This window comes from Anolis carolinensis, chromosome 1, assembly GCF_035594765.1.
Source record: "Anolis carolinensis isolate JA03-04 chromosome 1, rAnoCar3.1.pri, whole genome shotgun sequence".
NCBI lineage: Eukaryota > Metazoa > Chordata > Lepidosauria > Squamata > Dactyloidae > Anolis > Anolis carolinensis.
Genome location: NC_085841.1, coordinates 22,341,459 through 22,366,060, shown reverse-complemented (window position 1 = coordinate 22,366,060; position 24,602 = coordinate 22,341,459). Strand labels below are relative to the sequence as shown.

General features: G+C 40.9%; 1 protein-coding gene and 1 long non-coding RNA gene across 5 annotated transcripts in view; one reads left to right on the top strand and one right to left on the bottom strand.

The window, feature by feature from the left end:
- LOC134296375 (uncharacterized) overlaps positions 1 to 21,157 on the top strand; it is a 36,295-nt gene extending 15,138 nt beyond the window's left edge. Inside the window, exon 2 of the long non-coding RNA XR_010003100.1 lies at positions 19,994 to 21,157. This is a non-coding gene — a long non-coding RNA (uncharacterized LOC134296375). The remainder of the gene's footprint in view (positions 1 to 19,993) is intronic.
- LOC100561099 (cullin-9) overlaps positions 1 to 24,602 on the bottom strand; it is a 78,163-nt gene that overhangs the window by 8,394 nt on the left and 45,167 nt on the right. For 2 of the 4 annotated variants that reach the window (XM_016991761.2, XM_008104908.3), the window contains exons 17-34: positions 23,628 to 23,733; positions 20,013 to 20,108; positions 17,609 to 17,784; positions 17,165 to 17,298; positions 16,879 to 17,064; positions 16,517 to 16,632; positions 15,755 to 15,937; positions 15,240 to 15,397; positions 14,769 to 15,000; positions 14,427 to 14,601; positions 13,693 to 13,838; positions 12,183 to 12,291; positions 11,787 to 11,983; positions 11,409 to 11,683; positions 10,463 to 10,826; positions 7,044 to 7,184; positions 3,685 to 3,852; positions 3,415 to 3,578 (exon numbers count right to left, since the gene is read on the bottom strand). In XM_016991761.2, coding sequence (XP_016847250.2) covers positions 3,415 to 3,578; positions 3,685 to 3,852; positions 7,044 to 7,184; positions 10,463 to 10,826; positions 11,409 to 11,683; positions 11,787 to 11,983; positions 12,183 to 12,291; positions 13,693 to 13,838; positions 14,427 to 14,601; positions 14,769 to 15,000; positions 15,240 to 15,397; positions 15,755 to 15,937; positions 16,517 to 16,632; positions 16,879 to 17,064; positions 17,165 to 17,298; positions 17,609 to 17,784; positions 20,013 to 20,108; positions 23,628 to 23,733 — 3,126 coding nt within the window. The remainder of the gene's footprint in view (positions 1 to 3,414; positions 3,579 to 3,684; positions 3,853 to 7,043; positions 7,185 to 10,462; positions 10,827 to 11,408; positions 11,684 to 11,786; positions 11,984 to 12,182; positions 12,292 to 13,692; positions 13,839 to 14,426; positions 14,602 to 14,768; positions 15,001 to 15,239; positions 15,398 to 15,754; positions 15,938 to 16,516; positions 16,633 to 16,878; positions 17,065 to 17,164; positions 17,299 to 17,608; positions 17,785 to 20,012; positions 20,109 to 23,627; positions 23,734 to 24,602) is intronic. The other 2 variants (XM_008104907.3, XM_062971121.1) reach the window with 1 other exon arrangement.

The window sequence follows — 24,602 nt, the reverse complement described above, 5'->3', positions numbered from 1 at the left end:
GGGAGCTTGTTTGTAAAATGTGACATGCAAAGGAATTATGCATTATCAGTACTGCCAATTTATAGGACAGCCCTTGCTTAATGGCCAAGACTGATAGGAATGCAGAAGTAAAACTAGAACCAGAAATCCCATTCTTTCTGCATTTAACTATACTAAGAGCATAACACTTGAACAAAGCTTTAGGTTTTGTCTTGCCGATAATTCCAGGGTAACAAATTCCCTATGTAATCTTGATAAAACCAAAACTATGGCCAACCAACAGACAAATTACATGTTAAAACCAGGTATGTGGTTAAGTTAACTCACAGCACAATGTTTTTCACAAGTGAGAATTTTGTGGTACAGAAAGAGTATAATGAAAACTTAATGAAGAAACTTCACACTCTTCAAGATGCCCCCTTCTCAATTCTTCCAGATAGTTTTTGACTGGACAAACAGCCGAGAGTATTAAAAAAATAGCCTAAGCACTATTTTGTTCCATCCTGCTATTCCTTCCAAAGTGCCTCCTCCTTAGGCCACTTCATAGCAGGGGAGGCTACTTAGCTAAAATGCCACATGGCAGTACTGTACTTCATAGTTTGGTCTTGGATTCAAGGTAAACTTTTACAGATACAAGCAATGACTTGTATTTCAACAGGGGCAAATGCAAGATACTTCACTTCGGCAGAAAAAATGGAAATCAAAGATACAGAATGGGGGACGCCTGGCTTGACAGCAGTGCGTGCGAAAAAGACCTTGGAGTCCTTGTGGACAACAAGTTAAACATGAGCCAACAATGTGATGCGGCTGCTAAAAAAGCCAATGGGATTCTGGCCTGCATCAATAGGGGAATAGCGTCTAGATCCAGGGAAGTTATGCTCCCCCTCTATTCTGCCTTGGTCAGACCACACCTGGAATACTGTGTCCAATTTGGGGCACCACAGTTGAAGGGAGATGTTGACAAGCTGGAAAGCGTCCAGAGGAGGGCGACTAAAATGATTAAGGGTCTGGAGAACAAGCCCTATGAGGAGCGGCTTAAAGAGCTGGGCATGTTTAGCCTGCAGAAGAGAAGGCTGAGAGGAGACATGATAGCCATGTACAAATACGTGAAGGGAAGTCATAGGGAGGAGGGAGCAAGCTTGTTTTCTGCTGCCCTACAGACTAGGACACGGAACAATGGCTTCAAACTACAGGAAAGGAGATTCCACCTAAACATCAGGAAGAACTTCCTCACTGTGAGAGCTGTTCGACAGTGGAACTCTCTCCCCGGGGCCGTGGTGGAGGCTCCTTCTTTGGAGGCTTTTAAGCAGAGGCTGGATGGCCATCTGTCGGGGGTGCTTTGAATGCGATTTCCTGCTTCTTAGCAGGGGGTTGGACTGGATGGCCCATGTGGTCTCTTCCAACTCTACTATTCTATGATTCTATGATTCTATGATTCTACTGAGCTACACCTCGTCTAAGAATTATATATACAACTTATTCAAGAACTCTGGATGAATGATCCATTCCACATCTATTGAAACCACTTATCATTAGTTAATGATTATGCTAATTTTTAAAATAACCTTTTAGCTATTAAGAGATCTGCGCAGTTTTCCATGCACTAGGCCATCTATTAAAAGCATCCTTTGCTAAAATAGATATTGAGACCTGAAATATTGTTTCCTCTTTTCTTTAATGAATGTCCAAACTTTAATCTTTTTTAGCCACTATGGGAAAGCATTCCACCCCCATCCCACTCCCCAAAAACACTGCTACATCTCTTCAGAAGTAGAAATAATTACATTATTGAAGCTTAGAACATTTCTAGAAACATGACCAGAATATTCATGGACTCATTGACACCTAAGATTGAAGCAAATCCTTCTATATCCCATAAGTAAATTAGTAAATTGATATAAGTGGGCCCTTGGTATCTGCGGGGATTGGTTCCTGACCCTGCATAAATATTCCAAAAATGTGCATGTCCCCATTAAAATGTGTAAGGTGGCTGTGGAGTCAGTGGCAGGCCAATGCCAGCAGGTACAGCTCATTTTTCAGGCTCCTACACCTGTGGGGACCATGCCAGCCACCCACTTCTGCCAAAGACCATATCTGTGGGTTCATTATTCAACCCACCACAGATTCAAACAAACACAGTATCTTACATATGAATCCACAGTGGGGAGCATACCAGCAACATATTTCTGCCTTCAAGAAGACAGGGCTCCTCCACAAGATAGAAGTGGTTGATTTATGGATCTGAAGAGGTAGCAGAGCCTAAAGAATGCGGTATGCTTGACTGTTGATGCTTGCTTCCACCTCCACTGTTGCCCTAAATCATTTCAATTTGCATTTACAAAACTATCCTCTCATTCGCATTCTCTTGACTTGCTTATTTATTTATTTATTTATTTATTTATTTACAGTATTTATATTCTGCCCTTCTCACCCCAAAGGGGACTCAGGGTAGATCACATTATATACATATAGGGCAAACATTCAATGCTCATATACACATAGAACCGAGACAGAGACAGACGCAGAGGCAATTTAACCTTCTCCTGAGGGGATGTTCGATTCTGGCCATAGGGGGGAGCAGCTGCTTCATCATCCACTGTGACGGCACTTCCTCATTCCAAAGTTGTAAATTAGTTAAATTTGCCTCCCCACTTTATAAGTGGTACCTTATTTCCTACTTGATAGATGCAACTATCTTTCGGGTTGCTAGGTCAGCAACGAGCAGGGGCTATTTTTTATTTTTTAATTGATGGGTGCTCACCCCGCCACGGGCTGGCCTCAAACTCTAGACCTCATGGTCAGAGTGATTTATTGCAGCAGGCTGCTCACCAGCCTGTGCCACAGCCCGGCCCCCAAATAAATGGTTATATTTCACAGAGAGAGAGTGAATATGAGGTGAACTTATAAACTCCTGTTAAAAATGCCATAAGGCTGATGTGGAGGCAACAGTAAGTCTTGCCAACTTCCCACTTCTGCTCTGTGAAAGAAACCCAGTGCCTCAAAGGTAGAACCAGGTGGCTGATGTGTTTCTCATCATGGATTCAAATGTACAATATTGTCTACATTTGAATTTGCAGTGGGTGGAATCCACAAATTGCAAACCCGCAGCTATGGCGAGCTCACTGTACCTACTTTTCCTTTCCTTGACCTGCAGCTTCTCACCTCATAAATGATCAAGTGGACACCAGTGGAATATCATGAGGGGGAGACATGTAGCAGAGATGGGGCAAGAGAAAACTGAATGCTGAATCCTTTCTTAACATCCCTCAAGCTCCTCCTTCCTGGAGCTTTCTGATAAGAAAGATGCAACAGGACAGACCAGTGTACTACATAACACTGGTACAATTAATTACCCAACAGCCAAAAAGCTAAGAAAAGCTCCCAAATCCATATGAGATGACCTCTAAGCCAAGGAGTACAGAAAAAGTTACTCACTGAAGACAGCCCTCATTCTTCTCGATTTGAGCTTGGCAACTTGGACAGCGTTTGGAAATTAGTTTAGCCAGGTGCTTGCTTTGGGCTTCCACAGTCATCCCCTCATAGAAGCCACCATCATCCATCCACTGGGACATGTGGCTGCAGCTGGCAGGATAGTGAGCCTGCAAGAGACAAAGAGCCTGAATTGCATGGAGAGCAAAAATTCACAGTAATGCTCTTGCAAATAAAACTGCCAAGTTCCTCCTTGGAGCCTTATCTTATGCCTACCTCTGGAAAATTGCAGTTAAAGCAAGAGATCCAAGAGCACTTTGAACATGCTTCTCCACAACCAAGGCCTTCCTTGCAAAGGATCTGGTCACAGCCCTGAGGGTTCGTGCACCAGGTAAGGTTTGAACAGCATTCAACATAACCCCTCAAGAGTGCTTTCTCATACTGCTGAGAGAAACAAAGAAATGGCAGTTTTGGGGTTCTCAAGCAAAATGTCCGTAGTTAATTAATTTTACAACAAGCTCAGAAAAAACATATGACACTGATTATGAATGGCCGAATCAAAAAAAAAAGAGATCATCAATAAAGCAGGTGAAATAATGAAATATACTAACAGACCAGGTAACAGATACATATGCAATGAACAAATGAATGAAATTATATGAGGTGTAAAATATCTAATTGAAGGAAACGTAATTTAAAATAGTGGCTCAATTATATTTTAATGTATTACTTTTGACAGTTAAAAATTATTTTATTTTGTCCCTTGTCATTATCAGACATGATCCAGAAAGATGGCTTATAAGTGTTTACATTTTTAAAAGGTTTATTCTGCTATCTAAAAAAGAGACATACTATCTTGTGCAGGGCATTCCATAACTGAGATTCCTTCTCTTTCAGAAGATTTTTTGTCCCAAGTGTTTTAACCAAATGTTTTCAAAAGAAATAAAGAACTGCAGATATAGTAAAAATAAAAGCATCTTCACACATTAGTGAAGGGTTTGCTGGCTTATTTGTTAGATAAACACGCAGAAAAAGTGGACAGATGAACTCATTAACCTCTGAAGCTGCAAGGCCCATATCAAAAAAGCAAAAACATCAATTTGCTTAAAATATGCTTAAAATGGGAAAAATAGTTACTAAACACAAAGGCACTATACAAAATGGTATTTAGTATTCAATTCTACAATTATGTGGTGATGTATCAGTAAAACTAATAACTTATGGTCAATTTTCTATGGAGTCCAGTGTGAAAAGGGTATTTTATACAATACTAGCTGTGCCCGGCCACGCGTTTGCTGTGGCTTATGGGAATTCTTTGTTGGCCAGGTGGAATAGCAGTGAATAGCCTTGCAGCCTCAAAGCCTGGCCATTTTCTTCTTATGGGAATCCTTGTTTGGTAAGCTGGAATACAATGGAATAGGCTTGCTGCTTGGGAGGCTGGGTACTTGCGTTCTTGGGGAATGGTTTTTTGGGCTATTAGAATTGCAATTAATAGCCTCGCTGCTTCAAGACCTGGCTGTTTGCTATCTAGCAGAATCTTTGGTTGGTCAGCTTCAATAGTACAGAATAGTATTGCTGCTTCAAAGCCTGGCTGCCTTCTACCAAGGTTAATCCTTTGTTGGTCTGGTTGAATTGCACTGAATAGCCTTGCAGCTTCAATGCCTGGCTGTATTATTGTTAGGGGAATCCTTGTTTGGCAAGCTGGAGTAGCACCCTCAATCAAAGAGCCACTTTGAAGCCTGGCTACGTCCTTTGTAGGGGAATCATTGTTTGGCCAGATTGAATTGCACTGGATAGTCTTGCAGCTTAAAAGCCTGGCCACTTTCTACCTTGTGGAATCCTTGGTTGCCCAGGTTGAATAGCAATTAATAGTCTTGGTGCAGCAAGTATGAATGCTGCAGTTAGTCACCTTGATTAGCATTTAATGGCCTTGCAGCTTCAAAGCCTGGATACTTCCTGCCTCGGGGAATCCTTAGTTGGGAGGTGTTAGCTGGTCCTGATTGTTTCCTGTCTAGAATTTCCCTGTTTTCAGAGTGTTATTCTTTATTTACTGTCCTGATTTTAGAGATTATATTGTTCTGTATTATTATACCACAGTAAATATTATATATTATATTTATAATCTTATATCATCTGCTTAGAACTGGACTATGAGAGGCCCCTTCTACACAGCTGTGTAAAATCCACACTGAACTGGGTTATATGGAAGGGGACTCAAGATAATCCAGTTCAAAGCAGATACTGTGGATTATGTGCCTTGGCATTCTGGGTTATATAGCTGTGTGGGAGGGACTTGAGTCTACACTGCCATATAATCCAGTTCAAATCAGATAATCTGTATTTTATAGGCAGTGTGCCTGGATCCTAGGCACCATTTTGGCTGAGGGAATTGCTAGGATACGAAGTGGGTGGGGCCTAAAGGGGCGGGGCCTACCGTTCTGAGCCATTTCTAAAGGGGGGAAACGGCTCTTTTTCGTTCTCTAATTTGGGCTTTATTTTTCTAGGGTTTTTTTTGTTTGAAAGACATAGACTGGATGACTATGTCTTTTGTGGCCAAATTTGGTGTGATTTGGTTCAGTGGTTTTTGCTGTTTATTCCACAGGAAAACAGCACATTACATTTATATATATATAGATGGAGATCTTTAGATGAGACTGAATCTGGTGACATAAATTACATCAGGGGTTTGTGTGCCAATTTTCAGCCCACTGGAGGCTTAAAAAAAAAGCAGAAATGATCAGAAGTGACTTTTAGTTTAGTCACCTCGCCTCCGTAGGTGCTGTGGCTTGTTTTTAAATGGCTTTCCACACACAGCAATTAACCCTATTTTTGCTTTATTTTAACTAGGAGAGGTAAGAAAACAATCCAGAGGAGGTAAAAAAAAATTGGGATATATGTGTTAAGACTTAAATAGCATTCAAATTGTTACAATCAATGCAAGAAAAAAAGTTCTTGCTAAGGAACACAACAACTGAATGCCTCCTCATTATCTCCGTTTCCAAGCAGTAGATTTCTGCAATGTCCACATTTCTTGCCTAGATGAGCAATTTCTATGGAAAGATCCAAAGTACATCTTTTTAAAACATACAATTCTCTTCTAAAATTCCTTCTGAGCTCTAATAATATAACTAGTGCTTCTCTTGCTAAGATGGTTTTTAATTCAAAACATGAAGCAAGTGCTTAATAAAAGAAATTAAAAATATTTAAATTCCAAATGCGAGTTTAGATTAATAAGAACAGTGGCATTTAAGAAGACAATTTGCGATTTCCTTCAGTATCTTATCTGTCTGTCACAATTCCAATCACAGTGCAGGTTTATTTTGAGATATAGTAGCTGACATATAATGCGGAGGATGTTGTATACTAGGAAAGTTGATCAGAACACTGTACAGAAGTTGGTGAACACAGAGATGAGAAGTTCTGCAAAATAAACATAGACAACCTGAAATCTTAAAGCTACAAACTGGTTAATGGCAAATTGAACAAATGAAATAAATCTACTAAACTCAGTCCAAGCCTGTAAGGAAGAAAATGATTTTGTAAAGACAAAGCTGCTTCTTTACAGTCACCTTGAAGAACACACAGAAAGTGAATTTCAATGGACTGAGCTTACACATCAAAACTATTGTGCCTACCTTGGCAATGACCTCTTTAGAGGAAATAATAGAACGGATAAAATCAGTAGTGGGTTGTGCAGGGCAGTCAGAGATAGGACATATGCAGTTCAAAATCAGGTTTTGTTCAATCCGAGTTGTCAAGTACTCATTCCAGCAGGACTAATTGAAAAAAGGAAAGGAAAAGCAGGGAGAGAAAAAATGGGACTGTCAGTTCTAAATATGTGCAGACAATCAGCATCGTGAGCAGAAAGGAAGCCATTTGCTAGGTCTTATAAGTAAATGCTATGGATGAGATCAGTAGAAAGGTGGAAACAATGTTCTAGCATAAATGTGAATGTGTGAACACAGTAAGCAAACTGGATCATCTTGAATTGAATAGAACTGCTTCAAGGTTCTGTCCCCATTATTCTTCAAAAAAATTTTTTAAATGATTTTGATGATGAGGTGGAGGGAATCTTTATGAAGTTTACAGATGATACAAAGCTGGGAGGTGTGGCTATCATGTTGGAAAAAATGAACAAAATTCAAAAAGGGTTGTTGCGAGTTTTACGGGCTGTATGGCCATGTTCCACAAGCATTCTCTCCTGATGTTTCACTCAAATCTATGGCAGGCATCCTCAGAGGTTGTGAGGTCTGTTGGAAACTAGGCAAGTGGGGTTTATATATCTGTGGAATGTCCAGGTTGGGAGAAAGAACTCTTGCCTGTTGGAGGCAAGTGTGAATGCTGCAATTGGCCATTTTGATTAGCACTGAAAAGCCTTGCAGCTTTAAAGCCTGGCTACTTCCTGCCTGGGGGAATCCTTTGTTGGGAGGTGTTAGCCTGTCCTGATTGTTCCTTGTCTGAAATTCCCATTTTCTGAGTGTCGTTCTATATTTACTGTCTTGATTTTGTTCATTTTCATGGTTTTCTCCTATCTGTTGAAATTGTCCACATGCGTGTAGGTTTCAATGGTTCCTCTGTGAAGTCCGACATGGTGAAAGGGGAATTCCAGACAGGAAACAATCATGGCCAGCTAACACCTCCCAACAAATGATTCCCTCAGGTGGGAAGCAGCCAGGCTTTCAAGCTGCAAAGCTTTTCAATACTAATAAGCTGGCCAATTGCAATATTCATACTTGCCTCAAACAAACAAGACTTCTTTTTCCCACCCTGGGTATTCCACAGATATATAACCTCACTTGCCTAGTTTTCAACAGACCTCACAACTTCTGAGGATGCCTGCCATAGGTGTAGGCGAAATGTCAGGAGAGAACGCTCCTGGAACATGGTCATAAAGCCCGGAAAACTCAGCAACCCAGTGATTCTCGCGATGAAAGTCTTTGACAACACATAGAATTCAAAAACATTCTGTTAAACTCAAAAATTAGGCAAACATTAATAAAATGAAATTAAACAAGGATAAGACCCAAATACACAGCTGTAGGTTGTGGGGAACATGGCTCAGTGATGCTATATGCGAAAAGTACCTTGGGATAATTGTTGGTCATAAACTGAACACAAGACAGATGGGATGCTGCAGCAAAGACAAAAGCTATTTTGGACTGCATTAAATGAAGTGTAGTTTTCAAGTTGAAAGAAGTAATAGGCCTGCCATCAAGATATTAATGGACACCTTTAATATATTTCTAATAAAGACAACAGGTGGCTTCCTATAGTGCAGTTATGGATTTCTCATCTAAACATGTGGATCTGGAAGTATTCTGCATTCAGTAATATTATGTGTAAAGAAGTGTGTTTTTTTAGTTTACAGATGTCATGTTTAACTGCGTTTTAAAAGTCATGTTTAACTGTGTTTTAAAAGAGTCAGTATTTCAGTTACTCTGCTCTCATGAGTGGTTGCCATGGAGAAGGGGGCGGAGCCAACTGCGTTTAGTTGAAGAGAGAGTAGAATTTGGAGGGAAACTCAGTCTGTGGTCAGAGAACCACAGGGAAGGTTGATTTTCGAGTCTGTGTTCTTATGAGACACAGAGAAGACTGATTCTCAGTTGAGGGGGATCAGGGAGACTCAAGAGTTTAATTGAGTCATTTTAAAAATAAGTTCGGTGACTTATTTTAAGGTAACCTGTTTCCAGATAAGGAACAGATAGGCTGTGATTGTAATTCACAGGGTGACTGCAGGTTAAAGCAGAAGAGAGAAAGAAGTGGCATTTTAAAGTTTGAAACACCTCAATATAGCATTGCAACTGTTAATCTAAGTGCCTCAAACAAGAAGAAAAGTTATTGCAACTATTAAGCTTGTGCCTGAATAAACGTGTTATTGTTCCTTCAAGCATCTCAGTCTCTGTCATATATACACACATTAAGAATAAACAAGAAGAAGAAAGAAAAACAAAATTTAAAAGTCTCCTCTCTAAGTAGCTAGTGGCTACGCATTCCTATAGTGGTGGCAAGAGCTGATGATCCCCTTGACATCTGGTGGCAGCATTATAAAACCTCTATAATTTGGTGGTAGCATAAATAAACATCTTTACCTTTGGTGGCAGCTTTTAAACAAAACATCTTTATATTGGTGGCAGCGGATAATATAAAATATATAACAATAATATAATATATAATTAAAAACAACCTCCATCTCCACATCTCTGCAAATGGTGTCAGTGGTGGGATTTTTAAAAAAAGATTTTCCCCCCTTTCTGACATCTTTACAATTGGTGGCAACGGTGGGATTTTAAAAAAAGATTTCTCCCCCTTTCTGACATCTTTACATTATGTTTTTACAATTGTGGCATGATTGACACCATTATAAATGCCCTCCCCTATCAATACCTTAATAGTCAGCAGATACACTGATCAAAGGAGATCTGTTCAGCAGGTTATTGGGGTGTAGGAAGATGACATTTTCACACTCCTCCTGTCAGCAATCAAAGCTGTGACAATTAGAAACAGGGCACCCATCACAATTCTTTCTTGCAGCTTTGTTTACTGGTGGGAGGAAACTAGAAACAACATTCTCCTGCATCCCAATTGCTATGGACTAGACCTCCATTGTACCTGCTTCTGGCTGTAAAAGTAAGGCAGGAGAAAATACTTAATCATGCATTTGCAACCAAGTTATGTAAGGTACTGATGAAAAAATAGCTAGAAACTGGAGTTGTACTATATACACATTCTCTTTTAAAAACTGATTAAATAGGGTTGGAATACTGCTTTACTCGAGAGGCTATCATACCAGTTACAATCACCAAAAAGTTTCATTTTGAGTTTGCATACCTTTCTTACCACACACACACACACACACATATATATATAGTGTGCCATCCTCCTTTGGTACTCTAGAAGCCTATATAAAGTTCTGGTCAAGTGTGTTTTAAACAATGTTTGAAGGTTGATGACACTGTCGTTCTTTTACTAGTATATATCCTACCACAAAAACTTTTTTTTATATTGTCCAACTAATAACAAATGTTTGTCTAAAAAAATCAAAGCCAATCCTCACCTTGCAGCAGTAGTGCATGCAACACAGAACAGGCGGATTGTCTGCTTGACTCAACTGATTCAAGCAGACAGGACAGTGGGTGACTGGGCTCGAAGGGGGTTGAGGGTTTCGCACTTTCAGGCCTGAGGAAAATAGCAGCTGCTCTGAATCTTCTGAGTAGCGCTGGATCAGAACATCCACATTCCATTTACAGTGTATGAGCAGGTGCTGAGCTATATCAGTATTCAGACTTAGAGTGTCTGCAACCCTCTGTATTGTTTGGTTCATCAGCACCTCAACTTCTTCTTGGTTCATAGTACGCCCCATGGGCAGCAGCACGGTCTCCATCAGCACTTGTTCAGTGCCAAGGCCAAAGGTGTCCAACCTGACAACAAGAACAGCCTTATCAACAGCATGCAGGCAGAATCCCACTCTAAATATTGTTTACCATATTGTCAAGTAACACAACTGTCAGGTTTCTGATTCTGAGCCAGCTTCTTTTTCTCCAGAAATTGAGAACACTCACTCACTACACAGTAGGTGCAAACTGATACTTCCCACTTAAGCTCATCTTAATTGAGTCTGCAATCATTGATTTCAGAGGTTATCTAGTTGTAGATTTAAAACCAAAAAACTGGCCAGATTTTTTTTTACTTTGCTCCTTCATGCGACATTGATGCGACATTGTTTCATTGTCGATCTTTGTTTTATTGTTTTATTGCTGCTATTGTATTGTTGTCGGGCATGGCCCCATGTAAGCCGCTCCGAGTCCCTCCGGGGAGATGGGGCGGGATATAAAAATAAAGTTATTATTATTATTATATTATTATTCACTGCAACCTATTTTTTTGTATCAAGTCTGACAGAATCCTGAAGAACTCAAAACTTGGTATATTTTTATGACATTTTGGTTGATTCTCATAAAGCTCTTACACAGCTCTCATTTAAAAGCAAAACAAAGTGCTACCTGAAAGGAGAAAATTTATTGCTTGCATTTGACTCAGAAGGGGATTTTTTCTTCTGAGAATCCGTGCCCTGAAAGATGAGCTGAGCTTGGCCTCTGTGAGGTGTAGTGGGCTCTGTGGAGATGTACTCCAGGAGCTGTGGGCTGTCTTCCTGTCGCCGGATGTAGCCCTGGCTGAGTAGATGCAAGATGCAGGACAGGACATCAGTGCTTCTGCAGCAAAAGCGTAAGAATTTCAGAGTTGATCCAGACTCCCACTTCTGACTGGCATCAATAACCTGAGAGTGGACAAAAGTGAGAGAGCGAAAGAGAGAGAGAAATTAGTTCCTGGTCTGGCTACCAACTGCACTGAATACAAGAATGGGCCATTGCACTACATACTTTAAAGACCAAGTTGTCAATGTGTATCTCTTTCTCTTCTTTCAAGATCTGGATGAGGAGACAACAGATGATGTTCCTCTTCCTTTCCAGAGCGCTGCCTTCATCCTCTTCCACATTCAGGTACGTCTGCTTGGGCAACAGCCACAAACGCTGGCCAGATAGCTGGGACAACATCCTTTCATTCAGTTTCAAGACATCTGGAATCAAAGGAAACACCTCAGACTTTCTGAATTCAGGGCATAAGCTGCCTTCTGAGATGCCTGACTAGGAAAACTCTCCTCAAAAGCAAGCAGTCCTGACACATCCATGCACTCTCTGGAAGTAGCTAAAAGACAGGATCACTCATTAGGTCAAGATCCCCTTCTCTCCTGTACCTGGAAGCCCTTCCATACTTACTTTGACTCTGGCTGAGGATCCCATTCTCCTTCGCTAGAGGTTTCAGTGCATGATTCAAGAGTATAGGGGAGATATCAGTGGCTTGCAATAAAGTCTCCACAGAGACCTCCTAGGATCAAGAAGCGGGGAAAGAAAATGAATACACAGAAAGAAGAATTTGGGATATTTATAGAGTTTGAGTTCTGCTACATTCTTTTGAGAAATACAGCAATGCAGCATCTCTAATGTAGCCTTAGAACTGAACTAGCCTATTAAGCAGGGCTCAAACTGGAAAAAGGAACAGTTACCAGGCAAAAATTGGTTGCATAAACAGGACTCCATCTAGGCTTCGCCATCTTTTCAGTATCTTCCCTGGCTATGGAGTAAAGGCATACCTTACTTTAAAATGTCTCTAGGATTGACTCCTCTAAACACTAATGTCTGCCTAAAGGTGTCATTCCCACTCGGTGGAAGAGAAAAGCTCCCCCAGTGGTGTCAACTAATCTTCCAAGCTTGAAGCTGTAGATGTCAATCAACTCACTATATATAGCAATGGATTAGACAGGAGAACTCACTTTTTAGGTTACTTACAAGGATTTATAAAGGTAAAACATATTTAGAATGTACAGTTGAGAATATTTTATTCAAAATGCTTTGGACCAGAGGTGTTCAGTATTTTGGATTTTTTATTCAAAGTTTGGAATATTTGCATATGTAAAATGAAATATCGTGGAGATGGAACCACAAGTCTAAACGCAAAATTATTTTATGTTTCATATACATTTTATACAAATAGCATGAAGGTAATTTTATGCACAATACTTTTAATAGTTTTGTGATGGAGCTAAAATTTGTGTACATTGAAACATTTGCTTTATTACAAATATGCTTTCTGGCTTTATTTCGAATTTTTGAAAAGCCCTGAAACCTACTGAACTACACTTCTTTTGTGGTGTAGCAATTTAGCACTATTCTTTCCTTATTCCTTTTTTTGCCTCTCGTACCAAATTTGCAGTTGAAAAAAATTATTTCCAGACACTCATCTTCAATAATTGAGATATGCCTGTAATTTCCCAAAGCTTCAAGTTTGCTAGCTGTACTGGCATTCTGACACCACAGAAAGACTATTGTCTGTTTCACCACAGGTATTCTTAGACTCTCTTTGGATTCAATAAATATAACTATTTTCAATGAATCTGGGCACCAGAGAGCACACAGAAACCATCGATTCAATGCTACTTCCCACCATCCCCACTTTAGCCATGCTATGATAAAGAAAAAAGGGAATATGCATTGCGTACGTGATACAGGAACTGCCTCCCACTAGTACACATCCAGAGTTAGTTTAATATGAATTGGGCCCCAAAGCCAAACCAATCCATGGGATTTGCAGACATTAGTTTTCATCTTTCTGAGTGTTCAGATACAATGCACCTGAGACAGGAAGAGCCTGTTAGAAAGGAATGTATTTCATCCTATGAATCATAATCAGCCAGGGTGGCAAACCAGTAAGAATAAAGGCACTCAGGACCTGAGCACTGTTGAAGCACAGAAGGATGTACATCTGCAATGTAGACACATGCAGTTTGCAGCCCTGGTACTCAAGCTCCGCATGTCCCAGCCAAGTCCACTGTAAATGTCGTGGTTTTGTATGCTCCAGCCCAAAGCGGCTCTGACCTATGAGAGATGAAGAGTATGGTCATTGAGAGAGAGACTGACAAGACTGACTAAAGACTGTCTTGAGCCATCACAGGTCATCAGCCAAATATTGAAGCAAGAAGATACAGTCACACAAAACCAGGTATAGAAACAGGTGATGGTCAGTATGAGTCAAATAATTTTAACATTTTCTTTCACAAATTTAAATTTTTGTACTTCGTTTAGAGGTCAAAGGAATTATGCTGATTTCCTGCCGCTACCCAGTTACAAGGATAGCATATCACTATACTGGGGCTTAAATTTCAAGTAACCAAATGGGAGCTTTCTTTTTCCTTTACGTAGGATGCTCCTAGAATTTTTCAATTAGCCAGTTCACCAACAAATTATTAATCACTTAAATGCTGCCTGCCAGGAATCCTGACCTAAAGTGCAGATTTCTCTATGGAAAGTTGCATGCCACTCATTCCCCAGTTTATGGACACTTCTCTATTGTGGGGCCTCAGAAGGAGATGGGATGGATCTGCTCACTATCTAAGAAAGGCAGCATAGGTTGTAGGAATGATCTCACTCTCCCCAGTTTGGAATCCAGGGCAGCCCCACACTTACTCTGGGTGTAGAAGTCGGCAAACTTGCCCAGCTGCTGACTGAGGGATGATGGGAAAAATTTATCAGGGTCTTCCAGGTAGCAATGTGAAGGGATGGTCCAGCAGCGGGGAGACAGAGCCAGCACTTTCACCTCTGTCTCTTCCTCCTGAGAAAATGATTCCTCGATCCCCATCATCTGGAAATAAAACAGACCTAACATCAGGTTGATTGAAGATTGCTTAGCAACAGAGCCAGTCAGGAAAGCAGCCATGTGAAAAGATAGGATGAGAGCATGGCTTGCAAAAAAAATATTTAATTTATGGAAAGGACATCCAGGCCCCTCTGTTTCTCTGCCCCACTGACCTCTCCTTCTTCCTCTTCTTCACACTTCCCATCATGGTCGAATTCAAGCAGACCCTTGTCGAGTTGTTGCAACTGGAAGAGGTGAAATTGCTGCTGCTGCTCCTCCAGCTCACTCAGGTTCTTCATCATCTGCTGAGGGAAACGGTTGGGGAAGCAGAGCCCAATGTGCTCCACCACAGCACACTCCAGCCACGACTTGCCCTGGGACAGGAGCCGGTCTCCCAGGTAGAGCCTGCAGAGGCAAGAAGGTCAGAAGAAAGAGAGGACACATCAAACACAGTTCATTCCCACTTGCCCTTCTTACTCCTCTTGGACGTCTATGGTCCAGTCTGTTCACCTGCAAGAGTCAAGCACATTTCAACCCAACACTCTAGAACTTGTATTATAGAGGCGGCCTTCACTCTTACTTCACTCCCTGCCTGAGTCCCTCTCTCTCCTTGACTCTGCACCTCTTCACCACCAAAGTCTCACCGGTAAAAGTGCTCAAAGGTGTTGGCCAACTCCAGGCCTGCCAAGAAGAGGATGGGCTCCAGGCTCTGCTGCAGGCGCCGCAGGGTCTCCACGTTGCCTGAATCTGCCCAGCTTTCTTGGATCCAGCAGTCAATGTAACGGGCAAACTGCTCACTCACCTGGAGGTCACAGAACAGGAGGTGTCAGGTGAACCAGAGCACAGGAGGTACTTCATTGAGTTCACCATATAAAAGGGGATATATGGAAGTAAATACAGATGGGAGGAACATGTGGCTACAGCTCAGGGACAGAGCTATGTTCAGAGCCCAGAATTGAGGTCTCAAAATGGATTTTGAGCTGGGAACAAAATAAGGCCCCACACTGTGAAATAAAACTCTGCTTATTCAAATTTGGGAGGAGGGAGTTAAAACTTCAGAGACTGATGCTCAGCTTGGTGGGCTGGGCCAGTTCCTTAGATCATAAGAACTCAGAAAGACTCCCAACGGCCCTCCCTGACCTTGCCCACCCTTACTCACATGCATGGCTGTCAGGAAGGAGAGCTGCAGCAGTCCCCCAGAGAAGCCATGGCACAGGGCCAACATGAAGGACATCTGCTGCCCAAAGAGCTCCTCCATGGCTGTTCGGAGGCGCAGGTAAGTGTTGCAGTACTGCTCCACAAAGTCAGAGGCCTGCCAGGAGGTCTCCAGGAACCGCTTCACCTGGATAAAACCAGAGTCACAAGCAACATTACAAGATCCAAACCCACAAGAATTCCTTAACATGCACATTCACTAGAGTCTTTTGGACCCTCGTGGAAGTTCTCCTGTTGTTGGAGGCTCTTGTAGGGAGAAATGGTTTGCTGACCTGTTTGGGACAGCCTTAAGTTTTATTTTATCTTTTCTGTATGCAGACAGCCAAGAGAGCCTTAATGTATTCTAAGAGTGGAGTACTAATTTTAAAATGAAAACATTCTCCTGTTAGTACAGTATTGTTACATACACAACCTGAAGCCAGGAATAATCCTTCCTTTGGAGAACCTGATTTCACATGCAGATCCACTATTCGGTCTCGTAATTCCCAATTCCCAATGTATTCGGTCTCGTAATTCCCAATTCCCCCAAGAATTTCTTAACACACACACACACACACTGAAAAAACATGAACAATGCTGCAGGAGAACTTGATGGGCTGCTATAGAAGATATCACTATGAATATTTGCAGGATTATGCATAATTCCCTGCTTGGCGCACACATTTAGCCTATGTGATTAGACCATACCATCACTTGGCAACCCTACCTGCTGTTGGACAACACCTTTCCAGCACTGTGTGATGCCTGTTGTGCTACTAGGTTTCTTCACAACTGCCTTGGCAGTCCCAGAGCTTGACTCCTTGTTCTTTCCATTCTTCCCATCTGCAAGGTGAGATGAACACAAAATTAGAAATGGCTCTTGGACAACAGGCACCAAAGTCCTCAGACCCCATTTCTAATCTCTTGTCCATTAAGAACGTTCTTCCTTCCTCACAGGACTCCTCAGCTACCCACACTAAATCTTTCCCCATGAAAGAGTCCTCTCCTGGGCTTAGAGGGACCTATATTCTTGCCCCTACTGGGATTCCCTGATAACTTCTGCTTTTCAGCTTCCCTGCCCCTGCTTACTGGATTTCACAGGGGGCTTCAGCTCCTCAGGCTCAGGACTGCTAGAATCCACATGAACCAGAAGGTGACTAAGACGCCGGACACGGGAGTTGAAGATGGCAGCTCGACTCTTGGTCTTCCGGGCTGCCTCCAAATTCTCCAAGTAGTGGCTGAGAAGCCATGACAGGGGGCTGATACCACTGGAATCTGAAAGGCCAGAAAGCACCACATGAAACTAAAGTTACCAGAAAAGAAAGGACAAGTGTGATTGCCATGGGCCTTGGCAGAAAAGAAAGGGCTCATGCACCTGGAGAGGTAATGCTCTGCACCACAGGAGTAATCAGAGCCTCCCAGCATGTCTTTCCCAGGGCCTGGGCAGCCTCATCATCAGGAAGGAAACGATCGGCGAACACCTGCTCGTGGCGCAAGGCACTGTTCAACCTGCAGAAGAAAAGAGATACAGTGTGAGCTATCGACTTCATGGTTCAAAGCACAGGAGTTGGTGAATTTGACAATGCAATTGGGGATGGGGTAATGGAGCAAATGGACAAAGCAGATTCAAGATGAATAGGAAGTGGGTGGATATTTTGGAATATGCTATGGAGGGAGACATATGGTCCTCTCTTACCACAAAAAATTCATGAACTGGGAATAAGCATTCAATGAAACTCCTTCCTGTTCACCACCATGCCATATCCCTTCACCTTCCCCATCTATGACCCTAAAGAAAGATTCATTAGGAAGGCCTGACCTGTTGAAGAGTTGCAGCAGCTGCATTCGGTCTTCAGAGATTTCCTGACACCACGTGTGGGCCTTGGTGGTGTAGAAGAGGAAGGTGCGTCTACAAAGCTGCTCCTTGAAGATGGGCCAGAAAGTGGGCTTGGGGCCCAGCACCTCAAGGCCACGCACACGTGTGTCAATGCCACCCTGTCAACGGTACAGGCATCTTTAATGAAGCCTACAGAAAAGTATCTGTCCAACATTTGTACCATGGCCAGCTGTTTCCACATGATTTAAGTGGACCTCAACAATACCTTCACTGCTGCATGACAATTTCTTAAATGACATTATAGAAACAAGAAGCAGGGGCTGCATATATACTACTATGTTTTGTAGGATAACTCCTGCTTCTCTTTTCAAGGCTGTCCTATTACACACAGTATATAATAGAACTGAAGTAGCAAACGTATAATTAACAAAGGCACATCAGATTTAAACCAAATATTTTTACATCCTACTCTAAAAATCCATATACAACTACGAAGTTTTACTACATGTATCACTGACCAGGTCATTTATGTAATGCAGTGTCCCTGTCAGCTCCTTTATGTAGGCATGACCTCCAGATCATTAAAGATTAGAATACTTGAACACCGCTCACGCATCAAAAATAAATCATCTGAGTCCACCCTCTATTCACATTTTTTAGAGAAAGCTCACTCATATACAAGTTTTAGATTCTGTGCCTTAGAAAGGATCACCATAAAACCTCATGGTGATGTAAAAAGGGTTCTACTCCAGAGAGAAGCTTTCTGGATTTCCAAATTACAAACTATGCATCCACATGGTCTGAATGATAAATTAGATCTTTCTTGTTACCTGTGAATTAGCTTTGCAATTAGCTCACAATCCTTAAAAGGGAGTAACCCTTATCAGTTAATTTGCTCGCTCTTGGAAAATGAGAGAGTTGCTATCCTGCTGGAATTACAGCAGAGCCACTACCTCTAATAGTGAAAGTAAGTTTTTCTTGCAAATATCTTTAAAATTTATTTCATGCTACTGGGTGCTGGTAACAGCAAATCTATTATGTTGTCTCCTTATAATACAGTTTGTAAAAATCTTCAGAAGACTATACTAGAAGCAACTAAACCTGAAGAAGGGACACTCATCCTGAAACAAGGACATAGAATACCCCGGGAACCCTTGTTGTTTTGTTTTTGCTCTCTTTGAACGCACATTCTGAGGAATCTTTCTTGCTTGGGACTTTGATGAATGTGTTTAAAGGGTAAAACCCTCATTCATAAAGATTATCATTTGTGCTACTTCTTCAACCAAGCTTCAAGACTTACATCTGCATGAAACAACACTGAATATTAAGTGTTAACCTCAGTTTATGAACTCTTTCATTTGTTGCTTTGGAAAATATATAAACATGAATGCAATGTTTACTATAATGCTGTGAAATAGCTAATATTTGGTTTAAATCTGATGTGCCTTTGTTAATTATACATTTGCTACTTCAGTTCTATTATATACTGTGTGTAATAGGACAACCTTTCTCTATACTATATATAGATTTCTGTGTAATATCAGTATCTCTTTTCAAGGCTAACTATACTGTCATAAGTGTATACATATGAGTTAGATAAAAAAAGAGAATTTAAATATCATGTTTTCCTCTTAGAAATGAGGGAAAACATATAAAGAAGGTTATGCCAATGCCCTTCACAATACGCCCATTCTTAAGCAACAGGTGGAATATGAGCAGGAAAGGCCTGATTTTTTTCATTTGTCATAAAACAAAGTATGCCCTTTATACCTCCTCTGACATTCACACAGCTCCATTACACACTATCATTAATTTGGCAAAGTATCTGTTATCTAGGAGCCCCGGTGGCGAAGTGCGTTAAAGTACTGAGCTGGAGACCAAAAGGTTCCAGGTTCAAACCCTGGGAGCGGTGGGAGTGGCCGCTGTTAGCTCCAGCTCCTGCCAACCTAGCAGTTCGAAAACATGCCAATGTGAATAGATTCTCCGGCGAGAAGGAAACTGCACTCCATGCAGTCATGCTGGCCACATGACCTTGGAGGTGTCTACGGACAACGCCGGCTCTTCGGCTTAGAAATGGAGATGAGCACCAACCCCCAGAGTCAGACATGACTGGACTTAACATCAGGGGAAACCTTTACCTTTTTATCTGTTATCTATAAGAAGTTGTCTCATTTTTCCAAGTGTAAAATATAATGCTTTCAATGCATTGCTTGAAAAATGCAATATAGCACTTCAGAAACACCACCTTTAATATGAAGATGTGTGGACAGATAATGCATGTTATTTTTTAATTTTTTTTACTGAAACTGTGCCTATGGGCAGAAGGAAAACCTCAGACAAAGCTTTTTTTTTTTTGCCTTACTACAGGGCTAAGCACTCATCCTACCTGCTGGCAACGCTTGATTTTGACCTGTATGATTGGCCAGAAGCGGACCATATTCTCCAGAAGAACTACCCTGCTGGCTGAAGGTAGGACGTTTACCTGTGAAGGGGGGAAAGGCAAATGTGAACAGAGGTGCTTATTTGAGAAATGTTCTCACAGAAGACTATGCAATGAAGTATTTCTGTGCCCTCTTTTCTGAGCCAGCACTCTTTTCTCTGCAGCTGTAGAGAAATTGGGAACCACCTGTATGCAGCTGACACTACAGAAAAGGCAACCTTTGGTGCTGGGGGTGGGAAACTTTCATACAAGCCACAGGACATCTGCCTTCCCTAATGGAGTCTTTTCTGTACTTCTAAGCAACCCAAAATACTTCCTTTTCTCATTACTTACATGATTTCCAAAATTACTTTGGAATGCCATCTTGATCAACAACACTATAGAACACATGATAATCTTCCCTGTTAACTGATAGCCTTTCTCATAAATGGTCATATCACTGCATAATGGCTCTGGGACAACACAATATGATAATCTAAGCAGAACCAATTTCAGCAAATTGGGAATTATATGACAAACTGCAATCTGACATCCAAAATTTAGCAATAATGCAGCTCCTATTGTTCATCAAAACAATTGTTGTGAATAAATCCTTCTTCCTACCTAAAATCTTTACATGGCTAAAAAAAAAGGTCTGCATGCTCTATTGAAAGCAATTCAGAACTTTGGATAGGTTTTGTTTTTTTTTGTTTTTTTGGGGACGGGGGACGGGGGACGGGGACTATAATTCCAAAAATAATTGAGAAGCACCGCCAAATTACAGCAAAGGAAAAGAAAGGAGATGGCAAGTCAGAGCTGAGTACTTCAGGAAAACAAAGCTTCCAGTGGTTTTACTTACTTATTAAGGGATGTAATCATTACCGTGGATACTTTTGTACATGATACAGAATTGAGTACATTTTAAATGCATTTGTTTCCGTTATGTACCTTGAAAGGGAAGGACCACAGCTGAGAGGCAAAACACATACTTCTGAAGTTCCAGGTCTTAGTATCACCACTTAAAATGATCAAGAAGCAAAAGAAAATGGAAATACATTTGCCTAAACATTAAAAAACCCTTTTGGCTTTTGGCTACTAACTGCATCCTCTAATCAGGTTATATTTTTAAATAAATTTCAGCTGGTTGAGAAACATGCTAGAAATTTGGAATAGATACAAGAAAGTATTATTGTCAGAAAGCTCAATATTAACACCAGTAATAATGGATAGGAAATTCCCAAAAAACCTAAAAAATACACTGGCTAAAAAATTAAGAGAGAAGAATATAGACAAAATTGGAGAGTGGATAAAAGCGGACATGAAGAAAGAAACTATACTGAGAGAATTTAGAGATATTGAATTCTCATCGTTCCAATATTTACAGCTAGAATAATGGTCCAAGAACTGGATAAAAAATAATGGGGAATGAGGCAATCCTACACAATTTGAAGAAATGATACAAAAGGAAAGAGCAATGGGAGTACACCACAGGAAGAAAGGAATAACCAGTAAATTGTATAAGATATTAATTGAAATCAAGGGGGGGAAATTAAACGATGCACTATTAAGAGAGATATGGGAGGAAGATTTAGGGATTAGGATAAGGGAAGTGGTTTGGATACAGTTATGGAATCAAAGACATTTAAGGAACCTATCGATACGTGTTAAAGAAAATTATTATAAACTGGTTTGGAAATGGTACTTAACACCAGTAAAGATAGCAAACATTAATAAAAATGCTACAAAAAATTGTTAAGAGAGGTTGCCAGGAGGTGGGTACATATATACATATGTGGTGGCAATGTAAATATGTAAATGTATTTTGGGGGAAGGTATTTAGAGAAATAGAAGCTATAATGGATAAGAAGATAGGAAAAAGTGCAAGTATTGCATTGTTGTCATTATATAATGTCAAGAATTTGAAAAAAACAGAGAAGGATGCAATAAATAATATGTTAAATGCAGCAAGGTTGTTGATAGAAAGGAACTGGAAAGGTAACATAAACATACAAATAGAAGAATGGCATAAAGAACTATGGAAATTGGCAATAAACGATAAGTTAACACGTAGATTAAGAGTTAGGAAAGGGGTATGGAAGGAAAATGACTTTGATGAGGTTTGGGGAAAATTTATTGAGAAGGGTTTAAAAGACGTAGATGGGAAATTATCTCCACAAGAAGAAATGGTACAGTAGAGTCTCACTTATCAAAGCCTCGCTTATCCAACATTCTGGATTATCCAATGCATTTTTGTAGCAATGTTTTCAATATATCATGATATTTTGGTGCTAAATTCATAAATACAGTAATTACTACATAGCATTACTGCGTATTGAACTACATTTTCTGCCAAATTTGTTGTATAACAAGATGTTTTGGTGATTTGTAAAATCATAACCTAATTTGATGTTTAATAGGCTTTTCCTTAATCTCTCCTTATTATCCAACATATTCACTTATCCAACGTTCTGCCGGCCCGTTTACGTTGGATAAGCGAGACTCTACTGTATTTTGGAAAGCGAATGTAAATTGAAATGGCTCGGGGGGGGGGGGGGGCAGAGGTGAAAAGAAACAGCATACAGGATATATATATTTATATAGTTGATGCAATGAATTAAGAGTGAAATATAAGAGATTGAAGGTATTGATGTATGGATGTATTTTAAGAAAACCAATTAAAAATTTTTTTTAAAGAAGAAGGAGATACTGCATCCTCTAATCTGGTTATATTTTTAAATAAATTTCAGCTGGTTTTCAGCTACTGGTGCTTGGTTTCAATATTATTGTTTATCAGAAACACATTTCTCTTCAATATTATAACTATTATAACTAAAGAGGGTTTGAAGGCGGCCTACAGATAAAACCACAAGTTCCTTGATCATACATACAAAAGTTCATGGTTCATGTGCTTTTAGTTTTTTTTTTGTTTGTTTTTTTTTTTTGCTTTTTTTCTGGGGGGGGGGGGGGGGAACCTTACCTTACCTTACCAAGTGAGTAAATCCAGTGTAAGTGGTTCTATCAGGCTGGTAAAACCAGCATAGGTTCTTAAGCAAAAACACACTAGTGCAAGCTATCATGTACCCTCCCAGACATTCATTAATACTTTTCTTGGAAGTGTTACATTTTGGGATCACATACATCAATATTCAATCCAGCTCCAGCTTTTCTACAACTACGGACACAGTGAATCTCGGCGTTGGGAGATCACAGAGAAGGATGTTGGCTAAGTCAAGAAAGGAATAAAGAGGTATGGAAGAAAGACAGTATTTATCAATCAGTGGCTGAGAGACTTTGAGATTGTGCTCTAACCAATGAGTTTGTCATTCTCCTCTGCCATTAACAGTTTGTCACAAAATCCTACAACAATAGAATGTATTCAAGCTAAAGAATATGGGGCACAGTGGTTTTGAGAAATGATAGGCCTCTAATATGAGATCAATCCAGGACTGACTGGCTCAGTACAGTATGAACTGTACATAACAGTTCTATGATCAGGAACTCCACCTGACCAACAAGGTAGGGAAACATCATGTGTGGAGCCTCCCACCCTCAAGCTCCTTAGGAAAAGATTACAGCACTCACGGTATTGAGCTCAGTAGTAATGCTGGATGTATTCTCCCCTCCCATGATCACAATCCGAGCTGGCATGTAACTGGAATCTTCACTGGCCACAAGCAAAGTCATCTGCCTGTAGCAGGAGAAAGAAACAGTTTTAAGTATTCAAATGAAGCCTCTGATAAGACCCCAGCATATTCCACCAAGTGCAAACTAACATCTTTCCTGAATCCAGAAGCATTTTTACATGCAGTCTTAAAATGCTCCAACCCCATTCTCATAGAATCATAGAATCATAGAATCATAGAATAGTAGAGTTGGAAGAGACCTCAAGGGCCATCTAGTCCAACCCCCCGCTAAGAAGCAGGAAATCGCATTCAAAGCACCCCCGACAGATGGCCATCCAGCCTCTGCTTAAAAGCCTCCAAAGAAGGAGCCTCCACCACGGCCCGGGGGAGAGAGTTCCACTGCCGAACAGCCCTCACAGTGAGGAAGTTCTTCCTGATGTTCAGGTGGAATCTCCTTTCCTGTAGTTTGAAGCCATTGTTCCGTGTCCTAGTCTGCAGGGCAGCAGAAAATAAGCTTGCTCCCTCCTCCCTATGACTTCCCCTCACATATTTGTACATGGCTATCATGTCTCCTCTCAGCCTTCTCTTCTGCAGGCTAAACATGCCCAGCTCTTTAAGCCTCTCCTCATAGGGCTTGTTCTCCAGACCCTTAATCATTTTAGTTGCCCTCCTCTGGACGCTTTCCAGCTTGTCAGCATCTCCCTTCATCTGCGGTGCCCAAAACTGGACACAGTATTCCAGGTGTGGTCTGACCAAGGCAGAATAGAGGGGGAGCATGACTTCCCTGGATCTAGACGTTATTCCCCTATTGATGCAGGCCAAAATCCCATTGGCTTTTTTAGCTGCCGCATCACATTGTAGGCTCATGTTTAACTTGTTGTCCACGAGGACTCCAAGATCTTTTTCGCACACACTGCTGTCAAGCCAGGCGTCC